The sequence below is a fragment of the Hibiscus syriacus genome, unplaced genomic scaffold (assembly GCF_006381635.1).
Source record: "Hibiscus syriacus cultivar Baekdansim isolate YM2019G1 unplaced genomic scaffold, ASM638163v2 tig00008576_pilon, whole genome shotgun sequence".
Lineage (NCBI taxonomy): Eukaryota > Viridiplantae > Streptophyta > Magnoliopsida > Malvales > Malvaceae > Hibiscus > Hibiscus syriacus.
Genome location: NW_024062167.1, coordinates 7,300 through 34,650, shown reverse-complemented (window position 1 = coordinate 34,650; position 27,351 = coordinate 7,300). Strand labels below are relative to the sequence as shown.

General features: G+C 33.4%; 2 protein-coding genes and 1 long non-coding RNA gene across 3 annotated transcripts; 1 reads left to right on the top strand and 2 right to left on the bottom strand.

Moving 5' to 3' along the window:
- Nucleotides 1-8,884: 8,884 nt before the first annotated feature.
- On the top strand, nucleotides 8,885-13,756 carry LOC120202319 (calcium-dependent protein kinase 29-like). The gene is made up of 8 exons (XM_039202758.1): nucleotides 8,885-9,548; nucleotides 12,143-12,286; nucleotides 12,382-12,534; nucleotides 12,630-12,745; nucleotides 12,864-13,034; nucleotides 13,136-13,264; nucleotides 13,338-13,436; nucleotides 13,524-13,756. Exons 1-8 carry the CDS (start codon nucleotides 8,924-8,926, stop codon nucleotides 13,584-13,586), a joined length of 1,500 nt encoding a protein of 499 aa, XP_039058689.1. The 5' UTR covers nucleotides 8,885-8,923; the 3' UTR covers nucleotides 13,587-13,756.
- Nucleotides 9,439-27,276, bottom strand: LOC120202321. The gene is made up of 3 exons (XR_005523726.1): nucleotides 27,263-27,276; nucleotides 17,757-17,761; nucleotides 9,439-9,577 (listed from the first exon to the last, which is right to left on the bottom strand). It is a non-coding gene; the product is annotated as an uncharacterized LOC120202321 (long non-coding RNA).
- LOC120202320 lies at nucleotides 13,847-14,396 on the bottom strand. Its single transcript, XM_039202760.1, has one exon. The coding sequence runs from the start codon at nucleotides 14,324-14,326 to the stop codon at nucleotides 13,862-13,864; it is 465 nt and encodes a 154-aa protein (XP_039058691.1). The 5' UTR covers nucleotides 14,327-14,396; the 3' UTR covers nucleotides 13,847-13,861.
- Nucleotides 27,277-27,351: the final 75 nt, after the last annotated feature.

Here is a 27,351-nt window from a genome sequence, read left to right as displayed (position 1 = left end):
CTCAAAAATCAATGTTCTTCTCTAACACTAACCAAATTAGTATAGCATAAGAAAAAATTATCTATCTTTTTGTGGAATTGAGGTTTACAAGTTAAGTTTTTACACTAGTGCATTTGGAGATAGTGTGAATTTTTATTACTTTGTGTGTTGGATTTATCTTGCACGTTTAGTGCTATGGGTTTTCTAATTTTTGAAGTCCTATGAAGTAGTTTATTGGTTCTGGTTAAAGCGTCAAATTCCATGCTATTTTGTTTGGTTTGGATTTGGTTTTTGCTGATTTTTAACTGCTATAGTTATTGCAATTGAATTGTGTCTTTCTATGCTTCACTTGCTTAAATGGACTTATGAATCATAGATAAAGGATGTACATCCTTTATTGGTTACCAGCTCATTATGCATTTTCTTCAAGTCCTCGTATAATTCAACTTTGCTTATGATTATGCCCTTAACTTTTCATTCTCAACTTTGACTTCATCTAGTTCTTCCTAAACCTTATCCTTGGCCATCGTTTCCAAGAAAATATGCTTCATTTAAGGGATTGTTTGCTGTGGTGAAAATTGAAGGTCAACAATTGTTATGATGCATTTTATCGGAGCATGAGTTGTGATTGTAAGAGGTGATGGTCTCGTTAACAAAAAGTGAACCTAAGTAGAGTAGAACTAGGAAAAAAGTTTGATTGAGTTATTTTTTATTGGTGCAAATAGATTTGTTTTGGTTGATGACTTTGTAGATTTCTTTTCAGTTTTAATATGATCTTTTATTTCTTTTTGTTTCTTTTTTTCCTGGATAAAGGTTGTGGATCTTATGTTTCTTGCATTTATTCTTGTTTACAAGTATGGCATAAGTAGACCTTGAAACTCGGAGTTGATTACAGTTCATTCAGTACTACAAATAGGAGTTGCATAACTTATTCAATTTTGTTTTAAACTATAACTATTTCATTGAGCAAGCACCTATGAACTTATGAGGGTGACACTTTTGATGACATTCCAGACCATGATTGTATTAATGATTAACTTTATTTGCCTAAGCAGTTTCATGCAGCTATCTGACATATTATATACTCTTGGTCCATGGAAGGTGATTGAACACTAACCATATGATCACAAAGCTGACGTTTTCAGTTTCGGAGTTGTTCTATGGGAATTGCTTACTGGAAAGGTATTGTTTTTGGCTGTAAAGAAAGCAACTCTTTCTTTATCTTTTCCTCTCTTTTTTCTGTTGAAGTTACTTGATTTTCATGTTAAGGTTTATTCTGGTTTATCTTTTCTTCTAGTAGTTAATGGTTTAGGTTAGGAAAAATCAATTTAATTTTTGTAACTGATGCCAGCTTCCATACGAGAATTTAACACCCTTACAAACAGCGGTAGGCGTAGTCCAGAAGGTATTCTTTTAAAAGATAGAGCTTAGCAGAACTCGTTTGTTTTAGTGGCATGCATATCCATGTATATCCACTATCCTTATATATATATATCGCTTGATTCACATGTATAAAGTATTTGGAAAGTTCAGTTTGCTTATTGGCTTTACAAGATTTCTAGTTCATACCAGCATAATAGACTTGAAGCAAAAGAGAGCTTTCCTTGTGTGAATTTTAGGGTTTAAGGCCTGTTATTTCTACGCATACTCACCCAAATTTTGCGGAGCTGCTGGAGGGATGCTGGCAACGGGACCTATCTCGTAGACCCGAATTCGCTGAAATTTCAAAAATGTTGGAAGACTTAGCCAGTAGATAGAGGGAGGTTGTAAGAGATCATCCTTTGCTTATGTTTTCCATTAAGAAATGTCCAATAACCTTGAAAATGGTTGCAGACAAAGAAAAATGGGAGGAGTTACAGAAGTTGAATCTCCAAGAAAATTTGGAATGGCTTTTAGGTCAGGAATCCAGCCAAATGGCATTTGTAGCTTATATTATATGCATACTAATTTATTTTTCTTTCTATATGTGGACTTGAACTCAATATTTTCGAAGTAATGAATATCAAAGCTACATTACATTTAATTTTAATGTTTATAAATTTTAATTTATTTTGTTTTTAAAATTTATGGTTGTTATTATTTATATAAAATGATATTAAATTTAGGTGATGTATAGCAAAAACGAAATATGCAAAATATTAATTAATCTTAGCTAAAGAATGGTAATTAGCGGCGTTTGTATCCAAAAACACCGCTATATATCTGACATTTTGCGGCGTTTGTGTCCAAAAACGCCGTTATAGATCTGACCTTTTGCGGCTTTTGTATCTAAAAACGCCGCTATATATCTAACCTTTTGTTGTGCTTGTTCCAAAAATGCCGCTATAGGTTTGACATTTTGCGGCGTTTGTTCCAAAAACGCCGCTATTGATCTCTACTTTTTGCGGCATTTTTATTTCACAAATGCCACTAACGTTAGCGGCGCTGGCAGAGTTTCAAATCGCGGTCGCTATCGCGTTTTTGGTTATTTCAAATTTACCGTGATTGCGGCAGTCGCGGGTAACTCGGACGGCGGCGAAACCGCTATACCGCGGCCGAAATCGCGGTCGCGGACCGTTTTTTAAAACCCTGGGCACTGGTATGGCAGGTGCTTCTTGGGGCGTTTAAAAATACCGATATAAGACTAAAAAAACGCCGCTAAAACTCTATTTTGTTGTAGTGAAATGTTATCACACTTATGCTTAAGATACAAAACATAAGGATTGAAGCAGCAAGAGACCTTAAATAGTTTAACAAAAGCCATTCGATCGAGCATTGCGTAACATCTCTTCCTCCATATTGTGCAGAAAGCCTCTCTCTTCCAAGGAGTATTTCATGACTTCCTATTTCAGTTGGTAATAATATCATTCTTCATCCATTGTTCTCTCTTTGAGGCAAATGGTATATGGCTTTGAATTTCATTTGCACAAAGGTGCTTAGTACAATTTACTACTCTGTTGAAAGGTTTCAAAAATGGATGTCGAGTATTTCCCACCCAAGGAAGATGCCATTCTGCATAATGAAGTCCCAACGGATTTGGAGACTGTTTATAAGGGAAATGAGCTAATTAATTTAATAATTTTCCTTCGAACCCAAGCTTCTTTCTTCTCATACCTTTCCCGCCTCTTTAATTTATGGGTAAACTAGAAAAATGATGATATATTTTTGGATCTGAAACTAAGATGAAAGATGAATGCAGTCATGAAGAATGCAGAAGGAGAAAGAGGGTGAAGAGTGAGATGTGAAAAAGAAGCATGGTTTTCAGAACCAGATCGGTTAACGAACCGGTTATGCTATCGGTTCAGTGGTTCAACCGGTCCGATCGGTCGAAAGAACCGGACGACGTCATAATTATTTAAAAAATTAAATAAAAATACCAAAAATATTTAATAAAAAAATAATTTTTATATCACAAGTCATATTCAAAGCAAGTCATAACATATATAAGTTAAAAACCATAAAATCAAGTGAAACAAAATGATTCAAATTAACTACAACATAATATTTAAGGTAAAACATATTAAATAATAAATATAATTATATAACTATAATTAAAAAATAAATTTGGGGCTAAAAAATTCATAACAAAATGATATTTGTTTGGTTTAATTTTTTTTAAAAAAAACAATCTCACATGGCTAAGAAACATAGAAGAACATCCCAAAAATCTAAAGAGTAAAAATATGAGAACAAAACAATCTCACATGACTAAGAAACATAGAAAAGCATCACAACTAACTTCTATAAATAATAGAAGTAATTTGACATTCAAAATCATGGAACCTTTTGGCGAGCATTGAGTGAACTATTCTTTCACTTCAATCAATCTCGAATTTTAGGCTTTAATCGAGTTTCTAATTTTTTTTGAGTTCAAGTTTCAATATTATATTTCGAGTTTGAGTTGAACTTGATAATTTTTAGCTCGTGAGTTTGAGTCGAGTTGAGCTTACTTTTAAAGTTTTCAAGTTCGAGTCGAGCTCAGCAATACTCGAGTTCGACTTGGATCGTTTAATAAACGACGTCGTTTGGTTTAATTTTTTTTTTAAAAAAAAACAAAATTGGCGGGTTTTTTTCCCAGTTTTTTCTGGTTTTTAGCCGGTCCGGTTCGAACAGTTCAACGGTTCTGGCCGGTTAACTAGTAGCAGTTCAACCGGTGTGGATTGAACCGGACTAAGCAACGGTTCCCGGTTGAACCGGCCGGTCAGGTCCGGTTAACTTATTAGGGACTGGTTAACGGGTCATGTAAACATCTAACGGTCCAGCTCAGCTTTTTGTCACCCAAGCTAACGGTGGTTAACATCAAGTTATAATTTTATTACAAATCGATGACGTTAGTAATTAATTTGTAACTTTTGAAAGTTCAATAAAAAATAAATATTTACTCAAACTTTAATGATCATTCATATAGTTTATCCTTAATTTAAAAAAAATCATCATTAAACTTTCAACTTTTGTTGGCTTTGGTTATTAAATTATAAAATGTTTAATGTGTCAATCGAATAATATTAAGAAAAAAAGTGTAAATTATCTTTAAAATTTTGAGGAAGTAATTGAAAGATAGCAATAATTTTGATAACAATTTAGAGTAATTTGACTTTTGAACCTAGTCAAAATAAATTACCTTATTTATTCGCAGAAAGAATTTTTTCAAATTCATTAAATTTACTTATTTTTGTGTCCGCTTGATTTATGAGATATACGATTATCTTTGAAAATAAAATTATCGGAATGTAATATATTTTTGACAAATTTTAAATCTAATTATAATCATATTAAGAGGAGAAAAAAGAATAACAATAAAGGAAGAAAAGAGAAAGGTCCCATTAGATCTAAAATCTATGACCTAAAAGAAGTAACTAAACAGTGATGAGCAACAGGAAACATATACTTAATATATTAACGAGAAAGCAATAATTACTTGTACTCAAAAAAATTCACGGTGCACGTATAATTAGTCCTTAGAACTTGTTGTTTTCTTTTGCAACCGTACACCTTCTTCCCAATTGTAACTAGGTTAAATTTATTGAGTCGAGTTGAGTTCGAGTATTGTGAAGTTTGATTTAGTTCGAAAATTTTAAAATAAAGCAACAGAAAGTTTGAGAGCCTAAAATTTTTAAGTTCGACTCACACTCGAAACCATGAATTGAAACTAAAAAAAACTTGAAATAAAAAAAATCTTATATTGCATTTTTTTAAAAATCAACATATAAATGTTATACTACATTTTAAAAACAATCAACACTTAAATGTTAATATTATTAATAATTTTAATTTTTTTTAAAAATAAAATTTCAATATATATATATATATTTGAGTTATTCGAGATCTTTTCGAGCCAAGAATCAAGTACTTTGTTTTGGCTCATTAAGAACTCGAGTCGAGTTCAAACTCGAATCGAGTTCAAACTCAAATCGAGTTCATTCGAGTAGAATATTTATCAAACTTTGATCGAACTGAGTTTGAATAGCTCACGATATATCTCGTTTCATTTGCGGTCCTAATTATAAGAAAATAGAAATTCAAACCATTCCTTTTTTATAAATACAACATATATGATATCCTAACGTGTCTATTCTATCTTTGTAAATAATTTATTTTCTCAAGGTTTAGGCACTAACCTTGTGGTGCTTGTGCTGTGGAGCATGGGAACATAATCTTAGAGTTCGCATCTGATGGCGTGGGATGATCAGGGATCTGTGTACCCCTGTTCTGTCTTGATTCAGTCGTATATATTTCATTCGCAGCTGCCACTTATTCCTTGGTAGGTAAGACAGCTGGACTCTAATTCTAGGGCGCAATGGTGCTTTCCATGTGTTAAGTTCACTCGTAAACTGATATCCATCCGGCAGAAAATCATGCAAACTTTATAACACAACGGTTGCCAAGATTTCGAAGCCATGAAAGGTGGCCTAAAACTTGAGTCAAGAATGGATTTAAAAAAAAATTAAAGGTGAACATAATATATATGAACAATATAAATTTTTTTTATATAAAATTGATATAAAATTAAAATTTTAAGGTAAATATAATCAATAAAATAAACAATTATTCAAAGAAAAATTAATTTTTAGAGTGAAAAAAATATAGATCCGCCACAGGCTGAGACGGATCTTTTATCATCAATGTTGCTTCCTCAGTTTGTATCGACAAAGGTTACCAAACTAGGATGTTGCTCGGATGAGGTAAACACTAAACCATGAATGTTCAGGATTCCTCTTAAATACCACCATGGTTTTTATAAAGTAAAATACCTCAATGCATGGTTTTCAGAACCGGACCGGTTAGCGAACCGGCCATGTTATCGGTTCACTTGTTCAACCGGTCGAATCGGTCCGACCGGTCGAAAGAACCGGACGACGTCATAATTATTTAAAAAATTAAATAAAATACCAAAAATATTTAATAAAAAATAATTTTTTATATCACAAGTCATATCAAAGCAAGTCATAACATATATAAATTAAAAACTATAAAATCAAGTGAAACAAAATGATTCAAATTAACTACAACATAATATTTAAGGTAAAACATATTAAATAATAAATATAATTATATGACTATAATTAAAAAATAAATTTGGGGCTAAAAAAATCATAACAAAATGATATTGTTTGGTTTATTTTTTTTTAAAACAATCCTACATGGCTAAGAAACATAGAAGAGCATCTCAAAAGTCTAAAGAGTAAAAGTATGAGAACAAAACAATCTCACATTGCTAAGAAACATAGAAGAACATCACAACTAACTTCTATAAATAATAGAGGTAATTTGGCATTCAAAATCATGGAGCCTTTTGGTGAGCATTGAGTGAACTATTCTTTCACTTCAATCAAGCTCGAATTTTAAGCTTCAATTGAGCTTCTAATTTTTTTTTAGTTCAAGCCTTTTTGAGTTCAAGTTTTAATATTATATTTCGAGTTCGAGTTGAACTTGATAATTTTTAACTTGTGAGTTTGAGTGGAGTTGAGCTTACTTTTAAAGTTTTCAAGTTCGAGTCGAGCTCAACAATACTCGAGTTCGACTTGGCTCGTTTAACAAACGACTTTTGGTTTAATTTTTTTTTTTAAAAAAACAAAATTTCCGGTTTTTTCCGGTTTTCAGCCGGTCTGGTTTAAACGGTTCAGCGGTTCTGGCCGGTTCACTAGTAGCGGTTCAACCGGTTTAGATTGAACCATATTAGACAACAGTTCCCGATTGAACCGGCCGGTCCGGTTCGGTTTTCAAAACAGAGCCTCAATGTTCTTTTTAACAGAACAGTATGAGTTTCACACGAAGCATACGTGAATTCTACTACCTTTTCACACCAAAACCAATGTTCGATCTAGTGTGGCAAATATACAACAACGCACCCATAATGCTACAATATTCTCCAGCATCTAGAAATTGAAATCCATCAGCTTTAAAGATGCAACTGTTGGTGTAGGCATAAGTTTGGCTGGATCCATTTGCAATCACCGCAACATGTTATGTCCACAATCGTGTTAAACATAATGCAATAAAAAATATGATTGCAACCACAATATAAATCCCTGATAAAGGCTGAAGACTAAAATATCTTCATATTTCTTCACTTAATTGTCGAGAAAATGATTCAGTTCTCCTTCAAAGAGAATTTTGAATTTAACAAGGTTACAACCTTTGTTATCTCTTCATCTAAATCATTTGTTATTATATTAGAGACGGAAATTTGTTACTATATTACAAGGACGGATGCACTAAGCTCCTATAGGGGTCTAGTGCATTCTTATTATTTTGAAAAAATAGTTTAGTTTAAGGTGTCAAGGAAAAAAGAAAAAAAATTACGAACTTATTATTTTTAAAAACTTTTTAAAAAATTTTAGGTATTCGTTTCTAAATTTTTAGATCTACATCTAAATATACAAGCAGGTAACTTCGTAGACCATTATTGTTTCTTACAAACAGTGAAGTATGAGCTTTTTAAACCGGTCTCTTTCAAGTATTCTTTAAGCTTCGAATACTAGTTTCTGAGAGCACGTCTCAACCTAGATAAGAGTTTCTCTAACTTGCACACCAACTTTGAATTATCTCACACATAATATAACAAGCTTCTAAACGCACTCATTAAATTTCTAAATTTTTAAATAATTATCTACACAATATAATAAGCTAACTTATACAAACATACTCATATTGTTTCTAAATTTTGAAATTCATATTCTTATAACTTTTCGTTTAAGGAATGCTTAAAAATTAAAAACATAAAAGTTACTATTATATTTTAATTAAAAATATAATCAATAAATAGTAGTAGATTCATACTAATAAATGATAATTAGATACTTTTTTATGAAAATGCTAAATTTTTTAATTTTTTTATAATTTATTCATTTTATAATTTTTTATTTTTTAAATTTTTGACAGAGTTATTAGTATTTTTCATATTTTCATATTTTAAATTTTTATATTTAAATATATTTTTAATTTTTTCTTAAACTTTAAATAAACCTTCCAACTTTATAAAAAGTCACTTAAACCTTTGAAATGTCTCAAAGAATCAATTAAGTTCATATGTTACATCATTATTCAATGTAAATTATTATTTCATATCGTAGATCATCACATCAATATCATGAATCGTCATGTTAACATTATGAAAGTATGAATCATCACATTAACACTATAAGCCACCATATCATTAAGAATATCTTAACGATCAACAAGTTAATCAAAATGATAATATTTTTTCAATTCAAAAATTACATTAGTTTTTTTCTTTCTTTATTATTCCCTCTCAAGCAAGTCACAGCAAAGATATAATGCAAACAAAAAGGTGAAGAATGATACTCGAGACAATCCAAGACGCCAAAGCAAAGCACCTAGCCTAGTAAAGCAACAACACACGTGTAACCTAACTATTCTTATATAAGAACAAAAATAACAAATATAGTCTCCCCTGCAACAAATCATAACAATCCAAACTTGTCAAACTTGAACACAGTCATCCATGGGACTCTGCCAGTCTCTCGAATTCTGCTTGAAAAGAACCCGCTCTTATGACATCCCAATCGCTTCCTCAACCGAGTCTTCTCCTCCATTGCCCAAAACTCCATCATCCCACATTGGGACCATTTTTCAGAAACCATACGTCGATGTCACCACCGATTACGATCTCGACAAAGAGTTGGGGAGAGGTCAATTTGGCATCACTTATCTCTGCACCGAGAAGGCGACGGGTCGAAAATACGCCTGCAAGTCTATTTCGACTAGTAAACTAACCACTGAAAAGGACAGGGCGGATGTTAGACGAGAGGTTTCGATACTGCAGCACCTGACGGGCCAACCAAATATCGTGGAATTTAAAGGTGCTTACGAAGATAGGAAGAATGTGCATTTGGTGATGGAACTGTGTTCGGGTGGGGAGCTTTTCGATCGGATCATAGCTAAAGGGAGTTATTCGGAACGTCAAGCGGCTTGTGTTTTCAGGCAGATTGTGAATGTGGTGCATGCATGTCATTTTATGGGGGTTATGCATAGGGACTTGAAGCCTGAAAATTTCTTGCTGGTTAGCAAGGATGAGAATTCTCCCATAAAGGCCACGGATTTCGGACTCTCTGTCTTCATTGAGGAAGGTTAGTTCTATTTCTGTTCCGATCATGCTCTAGGGAGATGGATAACTTTGCTTCTTATTCAGTTTAATACAAGCAAAAAAAGTTGACTGCTTATTTACCCCCGTCCGCAAGATGATATATCATGATCAGAAAATACTGTTGCATAAATATCAAATGATATGACATGATCGTAAAACATTATATAATATGATAACAAAATATAACATGGTTTTTTTATAAAAAAAAATGAATAAGAGAATGTTAAAAAAATCTCTAAAAAATTTAACCATCAATAAGTTTTTAAAAATTTATAAAATATTATTAAATGATAAAAATATAAAGAGATAGTTACACAAAATGTCCCCAAACTATAAATCTCATCTAAATTAGCCATAAACTTTAAAATATTCTATAACAATTCTTAAACTATGATCCCATTCTAAATTTATCCATAACCTTTAAACCATTCTATATCAGTTATCAAACTATCAATATCATTCCATTTTGATCATTCTATTCATTTCACTGACAAAAAATTAATCTATTTTTTAAGGTCATGAGAATTTAAAATGTGACCTTCTAAAATTTATGGGGACCTTCAAAAATATTTTTTTCCAGAAAGTAATGAATTTAATTTTTAGGATCTTCAAACTAGATTAAATTTTTTAGGTCAGGGGTTCAACTTCCATGACCTTTAAAAACTAATAGAATTAACATATTAACAAAAAAATAAAAATGGAATGATATTGATAATCTAAGGACTAGTATATAATATTCTAAAATTTAGAAACCAATTTAGAATGAGATCGTAATTTAGGGACCTCTTGTACAATTAACTCAAAAATAAATTTAAAAATATATAATTCATAAAATTTTAATTTTTAATTTTTTAAATAATAAAAAATAGATTTTCTGAAATTTCTAATATTTTTATTTATAGATTTTCAACAAAATAAAAGATATTTTATCATGTGGGACATTTTTATTAGGCCATGTTATCTAAAGGGTTAACAGTAATTACAATTTCATATATATATATATATATATATAGCCAAAAGAAGGGGAAAAAAAGAATTAGACTGGAAGCGGTCAATCAAGAAAATGTTACTTTTTGTGAGCAGCAACTTCATATACGGTTCATCAAAAAAAAAAAAAAAAAACTTCATCTACTGGTGGGTAAGAAAAACGATGGGACCATAACAGAAAATGTTAACATGAAATGAAGAACGTGAGTAGAGGTGGGTACAGAGGTGGGTATATGGGATAAGGCCTGCGGGCTACGAGTTTAATCCACGGTTCGTGCGAGTTTTATACATAAAAAACTGAAGTTCGTTTAAATTGTGGGCTTTTTAGCCCGGACCGTTAAACCCGAGGGTTTAATGGGTATAACCGCGGGTAGCCTGCGAAACCCGCAATGACCCACTTAATTTAAAATTTATAAAATTTTAGAGAAAATAAACTTAAAGAATTTTATAGAAAAAGAAAATAAATTACTTATAAATATGAGGTTACTTGTAACCATTGTAGTTTTTACATTTATTAGGGCATTTGTCATAATTCTCTCGTTGCTTAATATTTTTTTTTCATTTACAATGTATCAAATTATTCTTCATTTTAAAAAATAAAAGTTAAAAGATTTATATAGTATTTTAGTCTTATAAAATTTACATCATTATCACTTTGGTATTTAAAGATTTTTTAATTTAATTTTGACCTTTATTTTTTTCATGAAATATGTTATTCATTTCGTTCTTTAATTATAAAAAGTCACGTGATATTCTAATAATATATCACATGACACGTAGTATTTAGATTAAAAATAAGAAAGAAAAGTAAAAGAAAAAATTGAAAACATAATTTTCAACTTTTAAAGGCTTTTACAAAAGAAAAATTGTTAGATTTGTATAATGTTTGACTTTGTTGAATTTTTCTGTTTGAATTTCTGCTTGCAGACACTTCTGTGTCTTCATATTATAACCTTGAATAATCGAATTTTATAAAAGTATAATGTGGTTATTGTTTTATTTGTTTTTCAATTTGGTGATATAAGTTAATATTATTATTTTTTAATTTGAGTTTAAGTAATTATATCGTTATATATATATATATTAATGATTAAAAAATTAAAAAAATATTATTTTATAATCATTTTCGGCTATTTAAAATAAAATTTAAATATTATTTATTATTTTGACGATGCTACCTTCCTTTTCAAGTTACTAGATCATTTTTAAAGGTGTAGCAAGTTAGAACATTATTTTTTATTGCATTTAAAACATTTAAAATTATTTTTATTTAACGGGTCGCGAGCAAGCCTGTTTAACCCGCGGGTTAAACGGACGGACCGCGGGTCTTAAAATTCAAAACCGTTTATGATTACGAATTTTTTAAACCGTTCCGTTTAAGCTTGCACCATCAAAACCCACGTACTAAACGGGCAGATAACCCGTATACCTACCTCTAAACGTGAGCATAGTGATTGATGACTAACCCTCTTATATATACGTCCAAAAGACAAGATGTTAATGAATGAAAGTAGTGATCAATCACTAGTCCACCGGGAAATTAGGATTATAGAGTAGGATTTACGCCTTCAATTTCCAAATTTATTTCAGGCAGAATGTATAGGGACCTTGTTGGGAGTGCTTATTACGTTGCACCAGAGGTTTTAAACCGGAGATATGGCAAGGAGATTGACGTGTGGAGCGCTGGTGTCATTTTATACATTCTTCTTAGCGGAGTGCCTCCATTTTACGGAGGTATGTACCTGGAAATTGAGGACAAATATTATGTACATAGCTATAAAGATTTAGATGATTCTTCATAAAAGTCCCGACACCTCTTGAATGTGCAGAGACTGAGAAAGAAATCTTCAAAGCAGTTTTAGAAGGTAATCTTGACTTAAAAAGCCAACCATGGTCATCTATATCTGAAGGCGCAAAGGACCTCATCAGGAAGATGCTAGCCAGGGACCCTAAGCAACGGATTACAGCTGCTGAAGCCCTAGGTAAAAGATTCAGTTTCTGGAGATCTTATTAGACACAGCCCTTCAAGTTGAAAAGGGAAGATTTCAAATGTTTCCATTTTGTGTATTTAAACCAGAACATCCGTGGATGAAAGAGGGCGGGGATGCATCCGACAAACCAATCGATAGTGCTGTTCTTAGTAGGTTGAAGCAGTTCAGAGTAATGAACAAGCTCAAGAAACTTGCCTTAAAGGTATGACCTATGCCTCTGGTTTTTCATGTTAGACAATTTTAGTCGTCCACAAAAGCACAAAATTTCTTTTATCTTCCCAACAGCTAATATCTTCATCTGTAAATTTGATTTCTGGAAGGTGATAGCTGAAAACCTATCATCAGAAGAAGAGATCAAGGGCTTGAAACAGATGTTCAAAAACATCGACACTGATGAAAGTGGTACAATAACACTAGAAGAACTCAGAAATGGATTAGCTCGATTGGGATCAAAGTTAACTGAACCAGAAATAAAGCAGCTTATGGACGCTGTAAGATTCTATCCCGATAATATAAAATATATAGAAATCATTTACATAATAATAAAACAAACAAGCTGCAACTTCTGAATGCCTAAACCTTGTCCTGTTAGGCTGATGTGGACAACAGTGGAACCATTGATTACCTAGAATTCATAACTGCAACAATGCATCGACATAGGCTTGAGAGGGAAGAAAACATAGTCGAGGCTTTTAAGTTCTTTGACAAGGATAACAGTGGGTTAGTATATTGCACTACTGCCTAGTCAGTTTTGAACATTATTGATTCATTGACTAACTGATGTTTTCTTTCAGTATATCACAAGAGATGAACTAAGACAAGCTATGACGCAGTATGGAATGGGAGACGAGGCTACCATAGATGAAGTCATTGAGGATGTTGATACTGATAAGGTTTTAGTTTCTCTGCTTTTTATTTAAACAAAACAAGTTGTCTATCTTTCTGCTGGTTTCATTGGTTCAGATCATTTTGATGGACAGGATGGGAGGATCAATTATGAGGAATTCGTAGCCATGATGAAAAGAGGAACTCAAGACAGATGAACAACTAACTCGAAAGGGGCTTTCTTTAGTTGCAAGCTAAACAATATTTCCCATCTGCGGTTGTGATTTGTGAATAAACTCATTGTTCAATGCTGATACTAAACGCTTCAATTCTGGATATGGAGGCCCAAATTCATATGAATAATACATAATCGAGCAAGGCTAATGCATACAATGATTCATTATAAAACCAAGACACAACATTTAACTTACAATATATTATATTATATATATTTGCTTTAAAGTATAATCAAAATCTGACAATGAATCAATCGTTACCGTCCATCTCCACTCTCCTTCTGAATGTGCAGTCTCTGCTTCTCGGCTAGCTTCTCCAAGGCAGATTCAACCGCATCTCGCCCACAGATAAGCAATCGGGTAAAAACTTCCGGATCCTTCTCGAACCGAGCTTCTTCGAACTCTTTCCTAGCGTTATCTCTCAATATGTCCCTCCAGAGAACGCCCCGCGAATCGGTCCACATGAAGAGTCGGGAGGCTCGAAGTATGTCGCGGTAAAGAGCCAGCGCCTCTCGTTGAGTACTGGAGAGACGCTGTCGATTCAGCAACTCTTCTTCCTCGTCATCTAGGGATTTCTCCTTCTTAACCCCGTGTCTGTCGAGAAGCTCTTCTACGTTGTCCGGACCTTCATGTAAAAATCGTTCGATGAAGACGACGTTGCTTCTACAAAAGAACTTCGAATGGATGGTTAAACTTGGACATCTTCGCAGGTAACCGATCATCCTTTAATTTTATGTTATTTGTCTCAGAAGCTTATTTTTCCGAGCGGTTTGACCAAAAATGGTGGAGTTGATTCACAGAGAAGACGAACAAAACGGCCTATTCTAAATTTGTTTCAGCCTTCAGGCATATCCTAAATTTGGGCCTCAATCCATTTATTATTTTATAGCGTATAGGCAAACAATTAAACATTTATCTCGTTTATGGCCCGGTGGCAACTATGGCTGATCATGCCCAATGAGTCTTACGAGTACTATTTGTTTCTATTGGTGCACTACAATGAAGTGTTGAGGATTTGGATTGAGTCTCTTTTGATGGTGTGAATCTTTTTGAATTTTAGGTAAAATTGTTTAAATAATGATTTGGAAAAAGAATTTTTTTTATTGGATGTAAAAAATTATTTTCATATTTAGAGTGAGCACAATACCCCATAGAAGATGTCTAAGTGTCTAACAGATACGTCGACTTTTATAAAACACTTATAAGACACGACGATTTAATGTCTTTTGAAAAGATGCATTTTGTAGGCATGCATGGAGCGTGAAGAAGTCATTAGATCTTCTAGACGCATTCTAGAAATCATCAAATCTTTTAAACGTCTTTCATAAAAGATTGTAACATTCACCCTAAATAAAAAATAATTTTCCTACTACGTTATATGATTTTTTTTTTAAAAAAAGCATTATATAATCATTTTTAATTGAATTTTGAGAAAGGGTTTTTTACTTGCAAAAGTATGCTTCCAAAAATAAATAATTTTATTCAGATTATCTACTAAAAAATAAATTAGTTCTCATATCGTAATATGACCCTTTAAGTCACATTTATAAAGCATAATAGATGTATACATTCGACCCTCACTTTTCCTAAAGAAAAAAAAAAATTATTATTATTAAAAATAAAACATTAGGTTACAAAAAGAGACTTGCCCACACCATCGATAGAGACTATAAGTCAACTTTCGATGGTGTGCTTTAGACACATACCTTTAACTGTAGTTCAACCCAACAATATATCTGTCCACCCTTCCGTATATATATAAACTGTTTAAAAGAAATACTACTATTATATATGGTAATATTTGAAAAGAGGATAATCGGTAAAAGTATTATTTGAAATGAGGATAATCGGGTAAAAAAAATATCATCATTGTGGCAAGTGAGCATTTATCGATACAAGTATAGTAGACAATAATAAGCTTTCGGATATCGATCCCACGAGGAAAGGAAGACTAATATTTATATTTGTCAGAGTAAAAAAAGTTGTAAAATAAAGAAAATCGTGAGATATAAATGTGAATGGAAATTAACTGTAAAATAAAACTAATTGCTAGTTATGATATCGAAGCAAATAACTCAAAATAATAAAATACTAAAATGGATCGTAATAGAGTTAAATAATTGTTGGTGCAACTTCAGCCATGATAAATGTGTTAACAAGAATGAAGTGTAATGATTTTTGGTGCATTAAAGAGCATGCATATTTCACAAAACTAAATTCTCATGTTTAACCAATGAACTACACTAGAATTATAAACTATACCTACCGGTGACAATAATAACACTAATACAGAGATAAGAAATCCAACTTCTATTGAAACTAATGTGACTTCCGTTGACGAAAGTTGATCAATCTGAATTGTCATTGCACCATCTAGTGACAGAGACCGCAACAAAAACTTTTGTGCATAAATATTCAAACCCAAAGATTAAACATAAAACAAGTGACATGTGTCATTTTCGCGCCAAAATAGATTTAAGGTGATAAAAGAGAAGGGTCGATCAAATAGGAACTAAGGAAACTTCGAGATTTATACTTGTTTAATCTCTGAGCCAAGAAGTGAGTTGAATAAATATTTAAGGCGAGGATTTGTGGATGAAAAGAGTTAAATAAAATAAAAGTAAGAAAATAAGATATTATAAATAGATTAAAAAGAAATAGATTCAATATGATATAAGTCATACTTAGGCTTTTGCTTTGACTCAGTTTCCTCAGATTATCAAAAAAGGTTTTTAACTCCGGGATTCACTTTGGTTACTTGTCTACAAGAACCAATCCTTGTGACTATGATTTGTATACCGAATACCCAAGTGAAACCTTTGATATCGATTTTGGAAAATTGACCTAATCAACAATAATGTTGTAGATAAACAAATGTTTAAGTTCGTAAAAGACCGACTCAGATTATGTTGTTTTTCGATGTCAGTTCCCTTAGCAAACAATTTTGACCATAACAACATCCTGACCAACGTCAATGTTTGGTTTTGAAATCATTTTGATTTTGAAAATAAACTCAAAGAAACTAAGAAAGATATATGAAGTTGTTTAAGTGTTTTTCAATTCTCACGTTGGAATCGATTCATCGCTTTAGCCATCGGCTTGAAAGAAAATTAAGTAAGCATGAAAAAAGTCACACTTAACATTAAAAATAAAACTTTAATGAAAAATAAAGAAAAAGAGCGAAAGTAAAAAATAAATAACTTTATAAAACTAAGGAAGAAACAAAAGGATTCAAGAGATGAGAGATGGTTGATGATTGATTTCAGGCTTATCCCGATGGGGTATTTATAGCGTCTGAAAAACTATAAAATTACATTAAAAATCCTAAAAGATAATTCTTGAAATTAAATCCTAAAAATAAAGATAAATCCAAAAGTTTTAATTTGCGGCTGAGTATTTTGCTTCCACCAAAATGTTGACTAGACCTTTTAGAAGATGTTGACTGGATTCCACGTTAACGCTTTCATGCCCAGTTTCATGCCCAATAGGTCGTCCATGATTCTGGAAAAATAAAAAAATGCACAACTTCGTCTTTTAAGCACATTTTCCAGAAGTCATTGTTCTGCACAAAAATAATGTAAAAATGCCAAATTAGCAATAATAATAGAAAATGAAGGAGTATTTAAACACAAAATATAACACTAGTTAAATTTCCCCCCACTTATTCAATGCTTGTCCTCAAGCATTTCTCAATCAACATGATAAATCATAAGTTGTCATTCTCCAATTTACATCATACTCTAATCATCCCAAGAACCAAAATCAAACAATTATTTGAAACTAGAAAACAATCAAGCAAGTAGAAAAGTTAGGAAATAAGTTTACGCAAAACAAAACATTCCAATAACTCACTACTCTCATGATGCAAAACTCAATACCCTCACAAAAGATTCATTCATTCCGCTCAAAGTATTTAAGGAAAGAGAAACGATCGAGCCAAAACAAGTTAAAGCATTACCATAAGCTTATAAATAAATCCAATCTTCACTACTTAAAAATGAATATGATGCAAAAGTCAAGAGGTCTTTAAACCTAGTTGTAACGTGGCTAAGGTATGAGTTGGATAAAGGCAAAAAATCGAGTTTAAGTTTCAGAATAAAAAGAAGATCATTCCAAAATTTATTCTAAAGGAAGCAAGCGAATAGAAACAACAAACTCTATTTTTTCCTTCTATTTTTTCTTTCGTACTTTTTTTTTTTTTTTTGAACAGCTTATTCAAATATTTTTTCTCTATTGCAATGTATTTTTTTTCCTGCACATTACAAACCAAAACTGGATTTTCTTTATTGTTCAAATCTGTATAGTATTTTTATGCACTGTTCGAACCAAACTGCACTTTTCGAACAATGATTTCTGCTTTTTTTTTTTAACACTGCTTCTCCTTTTTTTTATATTTTTTTTCTGAAGGAACAACCTTACCTTTACTTGAAAATTGGTGACAAGGGAGGGTAAAAATAAAAAAGGTTTCAACTTATTAAAGTGGTAAAACAAAGAAAGGTTATAAGGCTTAAAATTGGCTTTCTAAGGGAAAACAATAAACAAAGGCAGGTTGTTCATTTTTGGGAAGAGAAAATGTTTAATCTTGATGCCTCTTTCATACTAAAAACATCAAAATCATACATGTAGTCCCGACAAACATTACATCACAAGTTCCAGAATGCTAAAACTAGTTTGGCACACAAAAAGAAACAAAGAGAAAGATTGAAAAGGGTATGCTCATTAGGCTCAAGGCTAACAAGAATAAACTCAATGTATCAAGTCTAGTATCAATTCAACCAATAAACCATGGGATGTCAAAACTTTTATGAAAAATTCACTAGTTGTGCCAACTAATCATCATGCATCCAATGTTCAATTCAAAACAAGATAAAAAATTCATCGAAAAAATTAAAACAATCAAGTAAACTAAAGAATAGGTAACAAACAATTCCAACATATTAAAATAAAAATAACTCAAGTTCAAACACCCAACAAGTACGGTGAAATTCAACATGTTATCCTCCCCCTCACATAATCCATTTTGTCTCAAAATGTAATTCAAATTTAAAGAAAAAAAGAGGGAAAATGAATACTCTCTGATCTAGAGATGGTCGTGGCCTTGGCCGCATCGAGATGAGCCTGGGAGAAGGTAGGAAAGAATCTCCACGAGGTTTGTTTCGATGGAATCCAAGTGGCCATGCACTTCGTGAATTTTCTTGTGCACGTTCGATTGTGGGTGCTCTTCTAGTGTTGCGGTTTGTGGAGCCCTCTGAACATATCGCACGAGGTAATCGTTCCGGGAGGAACTATATACGGTGCATCGGGAGTGTCGGTGAGAAGTCCCAACGTATCCAAACACCTTGCATCCAAAGGGTCCATTGCAAAAGCATATGTAAATTGGTTAGTATCAAACGTCAATGGAAATGATTGAGATACCAAGTAAGTAATATAAGGGTTGAGAATGAGTGGGCAATCGGTTCACACAATGCGCTCGAAGGCGGGCCAACCAAAAGTCCAAGTTTACCTTCACACTAGTTTGCATACACTATAGGAAAAATAATTCAACCTTACTCTGTGAGGATGTAGTGTCGTTATGTCTAGAATAGTTGTATGCTAGGAATTGGTATATGTAGCGGAGCAGATCGTGAATGTGCCACCTTTGGTTGTGCGAGAATCAAAAGTAGCACTCGCCAAGTCGTAAGTGCTTCATATGTTATGTCTGTGTCAAAGTCCTACGGAATCTTATGTAAAGAAATTATAAAATCATGGTTCCGTGACATCAATGTTGTCCAAGTAATCTAAAAGAAATCACACCTGGTGTATTGACAAGCGTCGTTTTACTAATCAAAATAAAATAAATCATCTTCACAAAATAAAATAAATAAAATTAAGTATAGTATAGTGAAAGAGGATTCATCCACATGGACTTAGAAATTCCTGATGTAGTGTTGTGTTGATCTTATTCCAAGCGACTAAAACAAAATAGTAAAATAAAAATGAGGATTTTTTATTGTGAGAAAAAGAAGGCAAAGAAAATAAAGATTAAAATCAAATTAAAAGAAATGGAAATGTAAATAAATTTGAAAAAAATAATGATGAAATCGCCTTAAGCTATCCTTGTTTCAATTTTGTCCGATCATCGAAATGGATTTTTTCTCTAAGATTCATATCGGTTACAGTTTTCAAAGCCCAACCTATTGTAACTTGTCTTTCTCTCTCGTAATCGATCTTTCCAAGTCACTCTTAAAAAGCCAATTCTTGAATGGACTAACCACAACTATTGTCATTTGAACAAAGAAATTAAGTTTTGGAAAAGACCGACTCGGATTATGTTGTCTCATCGAGAATCAAATCTGATCTCGATTTTCCTTAGCAGAACGCCACTAAATGTGTTCATAGGAAGTCAAATAGGTCACAGGTCGATCATTCCTCCCAAATATAAATTAAAACAACATTCAGATCAACGTGGACTTTTTGAAATGAAAGCGTTTTAATTTTTAAAGTAAGACCAACTACCAAACTAATTAAATAGAAAATCGAGAATGTAACTGTTAGGTATGGCTCATAAATATACCGGGAAAGTCTCGTAGTGGGGGTTACGATTATGTGGGTTGGGGGTGTAGGCCCTACGGTATGGTACAGGGTTATTTTTGTAAATATGTACCATGATTTATTTATTATAAAAAGAGATGTAACCTAAACCTATGAGACATTGAATTGAATAAATATTCTAGTGCCGCCTAAGGCACCGAGGACGTAAGCACATTGCTGAACCTCGTTAAAATTCTTGTGTTTTTTATATTTTCTTTACCCGATTATTCAACAATTGGTATCAGATGTCAAAAGCCAAATTCGAAGTTACGAAATTCGATGGTCAGGGTAACTTCGAATTATGGTAAACAAGGGTAAAGGATCTGTTGGCACAGCAAGGGATCCTGAAGGCTTTGTGACCTATAAAACTGGCGTCGATAGAGGAAGAAGATTGGGAAGAATTGCAGTAGCAAGCGGCAGGAACCATACAATTATGTTTGGCGGACGAGGTCATGTATCACGTCATGCATCTGTCATCTCCAGATAAAATTTGGAAGAAGTTGAAAAGTCAGTTTATGTCCAAATCCTTAACGACTAAACTGTATCTAAATCAGCGGCTGTATGGGCTGAAGATACATGATGATCATTATTTGGCGTAACACGTGAATGTCTTCAATCAAATCGTTTCTGATTTGGCTCGGCTTGATGTGAAAATTAAGTGTTTACGGTATGATAATGGTACGGAGTACACAGATTCAGAGTTTCTAAACTTTTGTAAGGAGCATAGGATTAAGAGGCATTTTACAGTGCGCAAGACACCACAACAGAATGTTGTTGTAGAACGGATGAACAGGTCGTTGAATGAAAGAGCCAGACTTGATGTGAAATCGAAGGAATGCATTTTTCTGGGTTACAAGACAGGTGTCAAAGGATACAAGTTCTGGGATCCAGTTGCGAAGAAAATTGTGATCAGTAGAGATGTTTATGATGAACAACTCATGTTGCAGCAGAAGAAAGACACGACAGTGGTGGATTTTGAGCAGTTTCTAGTTGAGAAAACATAAACTTCTCAACCTACTTCTGGTGGTTCCGCTACGGTTGATTTGCAGGATTATAGTCTCGCCAAAGACAGGGTGAAACGGACGAATATAAAACCTCCGAACATATTGGGTTTGAAAGACTTGGTCTCTTTTGCACTTACTGTTAGTAATGATGATCCGATTAGTTTTCATGATGTTGTTACTAGTCAGGAAAACAACAATTGGATGGCTACCATGGTTAAGGAGATGGAGTCTTTGAATCACAATCGTACATGAGAGTTAGTTCCCCTTCTTGTGGGTAAGAAGCCTATTGGTTGTAAATGAGTGTATAAGAAGAAACCAACAGTAACAGAAAAAGAGGGGAGAAGTTAAAGGCTCGTTTGGTAGCAAAGGGTTTTTCACAGCAGAAAGGAGTTGATTATGATAAAAGTTTTTTCCTGTGGTCAGGCACACTTCAATCTGCAGTACTTGCATTGTGGCTAGTTGGGATTTGCATTTAGAGCAGATGGATGTTAAAACTGCTTTTTTGCATGCTGATTTAGAGGGGCAGATCTACATGCAGCAGCCTATAGGTTTCACTCAACCTGGAAACGAGCATTTAGTTTAGATTGAAGAAATATTGTACGGGTTGAAACAGTCTCCGAGACAACGGTACAAATAGTTTTACTCATATATGATCAAGATTGGCTACAAGCGATGTGAGTATGATTGTTGTGTCTATGTTAAGAGCCTTGATGATGGTTTTTATTTTTGTGTTACTGTATGCTGATGGTATGTTAATTGTTACGAAGAACATGGATGATGTTATCGTTTTGAAAACTTTATTGAGTCAGGAATTTGATATGAAAGATTTAGGTGCTGCAAAGAAAATTCTTGGAATGGAAATTTGCAGGGACAGAGACTCAAGGAAACTGTGCTTATCTCAACAGGGTTATGTTGAGAAAATGTTAGAAAGGTTTACGATGAGCAGCGCAAAACCAATGAGCACTCCATTGGCGAATCACTTTAAGCTCTCATCAGAACAGTTCCCTAAGACAGATAAAGAAGCTGAAGATATGGCAAAGGTTCCTTATTCTAATGCTGTTGGCTGCTTGATGTATGCAATGGTATGTACTCGTCCTGATTTAGCTCATGATATTAGTCAAGTTTGTAAGTACATGTCTAAACCTGGTAAGCAACATTGGGAAGCAGTCAAGTGGATCTTTAGGTACTTAAAGGGTACTGTGGTACATGGAATTGTTTTTGGTAGTCAGCGGGATAATTTGGTTGTAGGATATGCGGATTCAGACTATGCTGGTGACTTGGATAATAGAAGATCTACGACAGGGTATGTCTTTACTCTTGTGAGGGCCTATTTGTTGGAAGTCTACTGTTCAATCTATTGTGGCATTATCTACAACTGAAGCTGAATACATGGCAGCAACTGAAGCTGCAAAAGAAGCTTTATGGCTTACTGGTTTAGTGAAGGAGTTGGGTGTTCAGCAAGGTGGAGTTCACTTGCATTATGACAATCAAAGTACTATTCATTTGGCTAAGAATCAGGTATATCATGCTAGAACTAAGCATATTAATGTAAGGTTTCACAAGATCAAGAGCTGGTTGCATCTGGAGAGATTTTGTTTCAGAAGGTACATACTGATGAGAATGTCGCTAATATGTTCACCAAGCCAGTTACGACAGACAAATTCATGCATTGCTTGGACTTGTTGAGTGTTTTGAGTTGTAAAAGAAGTAAGGTAACCCAACCCACATTGAATGTTTCCTAAGGGGCAATATATTCGCCAAGGTGGAGATTTGTTAGATATGGCTCATAAATATACCGAGAAAGTCTCGTAGTGGGGTTACGATTATGTAGGTTGGGAGTGCGGGGGCATAAGCCCCGCGGTATGGTACATGTTTATTTTTGTAAATTACCAGTGTTTATTTATTATAGAAAGAGATGTAACCTAAACCTATGAGACATTGAATTGAAAAATTCTAGCGCCGCCTAAGGCACCGAGGACGTAAGCACTTTGCTGAACCTCGTTAAAATTCTTGTGTTCTTTCTATTTTCATTACCCGATTATCAACAGTAACCCAAAGGTATTTTAGTGTTTTTCAATTCTCACATAGGATCGAGTCATCGCTAACTCTCGGCTAATAAAAAATTAGTTAAGCATGGTGGAAACCATAATTAGCATATTTTAAGAAATAAAAGGCGCAAAGTAAAAAAAGTGAAATTGAAAAGAAAAAGAACTTTGATTAAAATGTAAAGAAAACAAAGTAAATTCGATATAAAATATATTCTTAAGCCTTACCGTAAGAAGGGTATTTATAGGATTCTAAACCCTAAAAATAAAAGAAATTTAAAATTAAAATAATCCTAAATTTCCAAAGATAATTCAATCGTTCCAAATTCAAATTTAAAAACTAAGTTCCTAAAACATCTCTCCATATCGTGCTGACTAGGTTTCTTCCAAACCTTCATCCTTCTAGAAAACTGCCACGTTAGATCCGCGTCGTGCCTAGTGTCGTACCCATTTCTCCAACTCTGACCAGAAAATAATAAAATGTGCAGATTGCACCATTTTCTACCAATTCTAGTAAACAAGTCAATGTAATAAAATAAATGAAATACAATCCAAATCAACAGTGATAAATTCATAGAATAGAAGAAGCAAGTAAAAAGCAACAATTAAAAACGCTAATCGAATTCCCCCTCACTTGCCTCATGCCCATCCTCAAGCATGCTTTGATCAAACTAGTTAAGAACTTAATTTACTTTCCTTCATTTTGTTTCATATCGAAGCAAATTATGAAAGACAAGCTCATAATAATCATTTGAATCAAAACTCCAATCAAGTGAATGAACACAAATAAGATTAAGTATAACAGATTGCAACTTCCAATCATTCATCAATAAAAAAATTCAACCTAACTAAATTCCTCACAAGGATTCACTCAATCCTCTCAAATGTGTTTTTGGTGCAAATACACTCAAAGTCGGAACTAAACTAGAATTTCCATAGGCTTATAACAAATCAAATCTCCACTACGTAAAATAAATAAAATGGAAAGATCATTGGGTCTTTTAAAAAGGGTGTAACGAGGCTTAGGTAAAGGTAGAGAAAAGGCTATAAATAAGGTTTGTAATCGAGACAAAGAATTTTTTTTCCAGATAGTTCAACCATATCCACGAACAAAGAAAGATAAATAAAGCAATCAAATATTTACATCAAAGACATTAAACAACCATTTTTATTCTCTTTTTTCTTTTCTTTTTTCTTTTCTTTTTTTGATTTTTAGGCTTTTTCTATTTATTTCAAATGCTGTTGTTTTTATTATTCTTTTTTCATGGAACATGGTTACTCATAAGCTTCAATTATTTGTCTCTAAAATGGTGAAAGAGAGTGAAAAAAAGGATTGGGTTTAGGATTAAGGTGAAATCAAAGAAGTGGAAAAATGCTCAAAATGGTTCACTAATGGAGAGGAAAAGATAGGCTTTTTTTGGGTTTAAAATGGTGTGAATTCTAATGCCCAAATCATATCAAAGCACAAAATTTCTTGTGTAGTCTCAAAATGTATTATGCCACAAGTTCTGGATTTCCAAGATTTAGTCAAACAAGAAAAATAGCATAAAAATTATGTAACATGCTCAAGACTCAAAATCTCACAAAAGTGTGTTCATCAATCAGGTTAGACGAAATTCAATTAACAAAATCAAGGAATGACACAATGAAATAAAATTGAATTCCTGCTCAAGCAATTCAACTATCAAGAGTGTTAACATCATGCATTTGTTCTTGCATATTCGGAGGAGACGTCATTGGATATCTAGGAGGCGTATTTTGGTGAGTGAAGACTTGTTTGGTACACGACGTCATCACTCCTGGAAGAATAAGATAAGGTGTGATGGCGGTTCCGGCAAGCAAACCCATTGAATCCAAGCATCGTTCATCTAATCCATCCATAGAAAACGTTAAGTAAAGTCCATAATACCGAAATTAGCAACACAAGAGGCTAAATTTGTAATATAAGAACCAATGATTTAAGGGCGATTAGATTGAATAACGATCTCGAATGCTCAGGCAAACCAGAAGCCCAATTTACCTTCCTACCTATGAACATACACCAAGGAAGAAAAGTTTATTCTTACTTAAAATGCCGGAAGAATCATTCTGACCCGAATAGTTTTAAGCCAAAAACAGATGTATGTATCGTAATGTTGCGTCGTGAAGGTGAATTACCTTAGTCGAGCATGGGTTGAAGGGTTAGTCACCGAAACGGTAAGCAAAGAATAAACGAATCCATGTCAAATTCCTGCGGCATCTCTACCAAGGCAGTTAAATAATCTAGATTCGTGACATTCATCATGAATCCCATAACAAGATTAAAATCCGAAATAGACAGATTAAACTGCTGGCCACATAAACAGAATGAAACAACATTAGGATATTCAACAGCGACAAATCGAGACTATGAAAACGTGAAAGTCGAATAAAACTCGAAAAATAGTTCATAAAAAGTGTCGATTTTAATTTGTGAGAATAACATCCAAACAATGGAAGAAAAGTACGCATGAACAAAATATTGGATATGAAGATTTTCGAGATTGCGGTTTGGGATAAACTTACAGACTCAAAATGGACGGTGGTAGATGGATTGAAAACAAACCAACTGATCATTTTCGAAGTGCAGTAAGCCCTTCAAACGTTCATTAGATGAGACTGCATAGGTGGGTCGTATCAATTACGTTCGAGTTTTTGGATGCCGGTGGTGGGTTGCCGAAGGTGATCGAAAGGAAGTCGAACTTGATGTATGGAATGGAGAAGTGGGCTACTCGGCATGGTATTAAGATGATGGCTCCTCTTCGAGTTCTCCCAAAAAGTAACCGGCAGAAAAGTCCTCTGTAAAATCGAATGAAGGATGGTACATTAGTAAAGGATGGATGAAAACAGGTTCGAAATTTACCTCTAGAAGAGATAGAAAAATAGGGCACTGCTAAGTGCCTTGGTCGTGTGAGGAGGATGCCATGGTTAACATAAAGTGGACGACGAAGTCGGTTACCATGAAGGCGTTACTCCGGTAACGTCGGGCCATGACGAGTGGTGTCGGACAAACGGAAGAGAGGGAACCAATGTATAAAATAGCTCAGGCGCATCATTTTGGGGCGTTCAGGCTTGTTGTTGATGCCCACCACGTCGAGGAGGAGGTGGGGGGGGGTCAGCTCGGAGTTACTTGGGACTTCCACAAATACTGCCGGAGTGGTGAATCATCATCAACCGTCGATAATCGTAGGCGGAATGACAAGATCATTGTCAGCTTGATGTCTCGTTCGAACCATGTGAAGAATGAGAAGCAATGAAGGAACGACGATACTTTGAATCGAACGAGTGGATTATGGCCGTGGGTTGTTGAGAAAATAAAAGAAAAAGAGTGAAAGAAGACAAGAGTTTTTAAAAATAATGGTTTTCATAACCGGACGATTAGCGAACCGGCCATGCTATCGGTTCACTAGTTTAACCGGTTAAACCGGTTCGACCGGTCGGAAGAACCGGATGACGTCATAATTATTTAAAAATTAATAAAATACCAAAAATATTTAATAAAAATAATTTTTTATATCACAAGTTATATTCAAAGCAAGTCATAACATATATAAGTTAAAAACCATAAAATCAAGTGAAACAAAATGATTCAAATTAACTACAACATAATTTAAGGTAAAACATATTAAATAATAAAATAATTATATAACTATAATTAAAAAATAAATTTGGGGCTAAAAAAATCATAACAAAATGATATTGTTTGGTTTAATTTTTTTTTTTAAAAACAATCTCATATGGCTAAGAAACATAGAAGAGCATCCCAAAAGTCTAAAGAGTGAAAATATGAGAACAAAAAATCCACATGGCTAAGAAACATAGAAGAGCATCCCAACTAACTTCTATAAATAGAGGTAATTGTCATTCAAAATCATGGAGCATTTTGGTGAGCATTGAGTGAACTATTCTTTCACTTCAATCAAGCTCGAATTTTAGGCTTCAATCGAGCTTCTAAATATTTTTTGAGTTCAAGCCTTTTCGAGTTCAAGTTTCAATATTATATTTCGAGTTAGAGTTGAACTTGATAATTTTTAGCTCATGAGTTTGAGTCGAGTTGAGCTTAATTTTAAAGTTTTCAAGTTCGAGTCGAGCTCAACAATACTCGAGTTC